General features: G+C 29.1%; 1 protein-coding gene and 1 long non-coding RNA gene across 2 annotated transcripts in view; both read right to left on the bottom strand.

Moving 5' to 3' along the window:
• Nucleotides 1-466: 466 nt before the first annotated feature.
• On the bottom strand, nucleotides 467-1892 carry LOC125200812. The gene is made up of 2 exons (XR_007172785.1): nucleotides 1638-1892; nucleotides 467-840 (listed from the first exon to the last, which is right to left on the bottom strand). It is a non-coding gene; the product is annotated as an uncharacterized LOC125200812 (long non-coding RNA).
• A 367-nt stretch (nucleotides 1893-2259) lies between these two features.
• The window catches only part of LOC125193907 (protein FAR1-RELATED SEQUENCE 4-like), a 1353-nt gene continuing 1001 nt past the window's right edge, over nucleotides 2260-2611 (bottom strand). The window contains exon 3 of the mRNA XM_048091849.1: nucleotides 2260-2275. Within this exon, the coding sequence (XP_047947806.1) occupies nucleotides 2260-2275 (16 nt within the window). The remainder of the gene's footprint in view (nucleotides 2276-2611) is intronic.

The following is a 2611-nucleotide window of genomic DNA, read 5'->3' as shown; positions in this document are numbered from 1 at the left end:
AAAGTATTAGTTTTATAATAAAATGTGAGTAGGAATGAGTTAGTGGAATATGGGGTCCACTACCAAAAATGGTAAAAGTGAAGTGTATCAAATTTTCAGGGACGGACCGAAATGGTAATATGTATCAAATTTTCAGGGACAGAGGTAGTACTTTTTAAAATACAGAGCAGTCAAAGGTCTCCGTATGTCAAATTATGTTAATGGCATTGATATAATTTTTCTTTAAAAAGGATAAATACTAACATGACCGAATTTACACTAACAATGACTCAAACAAAACATCTTTTTTTCCATACGACAATTTTAATATGACCGAAAACTACAATTTCACTGGCCTAAAAATGCCGTATCTAATAGTTTATCGGTCGTTTAAGGGTCATACTAAACCATGATAGTTATTGTAGTCGATTACCAAACCATGATAGTTATTTTATACTTTTGGTCATTCTATGGGGAAACTATGTCATAATAATCCAATTTTCGTGTCATACAAATTTGATCGAAATGTTCATATAAAACTGCTGTTGAAGTAAATGTTAACATCAAACAACCTGACAATGCAAGTAAAATGGCGTCCAAAATGACAATTAAACTGACGTTAGTTCAAAAAGAGAGTACATAGTATCAAACATCAGAATTTCTTCTAGACCAGAGCTGTTATTTCTCTTTGAATTTGACGCAATTCCTTGAATCATGATGACCCCACTCCTGGCATTTCTTGCATTGACGCAAAGGCTTGTTCTTAATAGTTCTCATAAAACTCAATAGCATTGTCCCATGTAGGGAAGCTACGACCAGCAAATGGTTTGAGTTTTACAGAGCGGTCTAGTGTATTTAAATCTATAATAATAAAAATAAAGAAAGTAAGTGGCTGATGATTGACAGCAAATGATACATGTAGTAGAAAGTACTATCACAAACAGTAACAAATGATCATAGGTCATGCTAAATGCATATTGAGGTCATAATAAAAATCGTAACACAATAAATAAGTCATACTTGCAATATTACTAAAACTGACAAAGAATCAAGTACAAAAATAAGTGATAACAATAGCATGTCATGCTAAGTGCATATTGAGGTCATACAAAATCATGTCATAATAAAACGATAAATAAGTCATGGTTGCAATAGTACTAAAACTGGAAAAAAAAAAAAAAAAGTAAAACAAGTACAAAACTAAGTGTTCATAGCAGTAGGTCATGCTAAATGCAGACTGAGGTCATAACAATTATATTTCATACTAAAACCATAATAAAGTCATACATCTTACATTCAAAAACTGTTTTGGATTCCATTTTTGGAATGAAGAAACGGGAATTTATATAAAGACATAAACAATAAGTTATCAAAACATTAAACAAAATCAATGAAAATTTAGAAACTAAAACTCTTGGTTATATATTAACCGCATGCTGGATTGAAAAAAGAAGATGAACTTACAGTATATATTGGATCTGGCCAAAAAAAGGTACAAAAATCTATGCCATAAAAAAAAAACTGACAATTGAAAGTTATCAAATCATGAAAAAAAATTAATGAAAGTTAAGAAAATAAATTTGTAGATTACACAATGATAACAAACTGATGAAGTGAATAAGGAGATGAGAGAGCAATGATACGAAGTATTAACTTACAATTATATTGGATCCGGAGAAAAAATTACCGACGAAGTAAACATACGGATGCGACGACAAATTGTTAAATGATATTAACAAATTGAATAGTCTGGCAACTAATTAATCACAAATAATAAACTTCATGGAAAGAAGTATAATGGAAGATTGATGGGACATCAGATGAAGAAGATGGAAGATAAGAAGGAGATGATGAGAAATATTAACTCATAATTCACACATATGGTTTGTTAGTGGAGAGAGAAATATGCAAGATTATAGGAATTGCCATAACAATCGAATATCAGCTAATGACATTAGTAACCTTATTGGATTTTTAGTGATTAAAATAATAAGACTTATGAAATTAAATGAGCCATTAGATCTTTTAATTTTAAGATGAAATCGCCAGATCCAAGGGTCACAATACGGCCTGTATTTCTTTATTTAAAGTCATTCTTGTTTTGATTAAAATTATATATATATATATATATATAGGCTAATAAAACGTAGAAACACTACTTAGTAAATGGTACCAACTTTAACCGAGCTACCAATATTAACTAATTACATTTGTATGTTACACTATTAGAAAAATACACTACGCAATTAAGAGTTAGGTGTGGGAATATTAATATGAAGTTTATCTAACCATATAACTGTTCATATCACCCGTAATAAAGAAAAAAAATACAAAGCATTATCTCTAAGGTAAATAATGTATTTTATAACGTATTATTAGGTTGCTAGCACTATATGAGTTGTATTATTTTATTACTCATTCCGTCCTATAAAGATATGTACTCTTTTCTTTTTAAAAATTCTTTTTTACTTTATCAATTTTATATTAAAATTCATACCGAACCCAAAATGCATATTGTTTGAGGACAAATGGAGTATTAATTAAACCACACATTTATGTAATTAAACTTAATTAATAGTAATTGACATGAAATAAATGTATAAATGAATACTATAAACATAGGTGCACAAAG

The sequence above is a fragment of the Salvia hispanica genome, chromosome 1 (genome assembly GCF_023119035.1).
Source record: "Salvia hispanica cultivar TCC Black 2014 chromosome 1, UniMelb_Shisp_WGS_1.0, whole genome shotgun sequence".
Classification (NCBI taxonomy): domain Eukaryota; kingdom Viridiplantae; phylum Streptophyta; class Magnoliopsida; order Lamiales; family Lamiaceae; genus Salvia; species Salvia hispanica.
The sequence above is the reverse complement of the archived record's forward strand: the minus strand, read 5'-3'. Positions and strand labels throughout refer to the sequence as shown.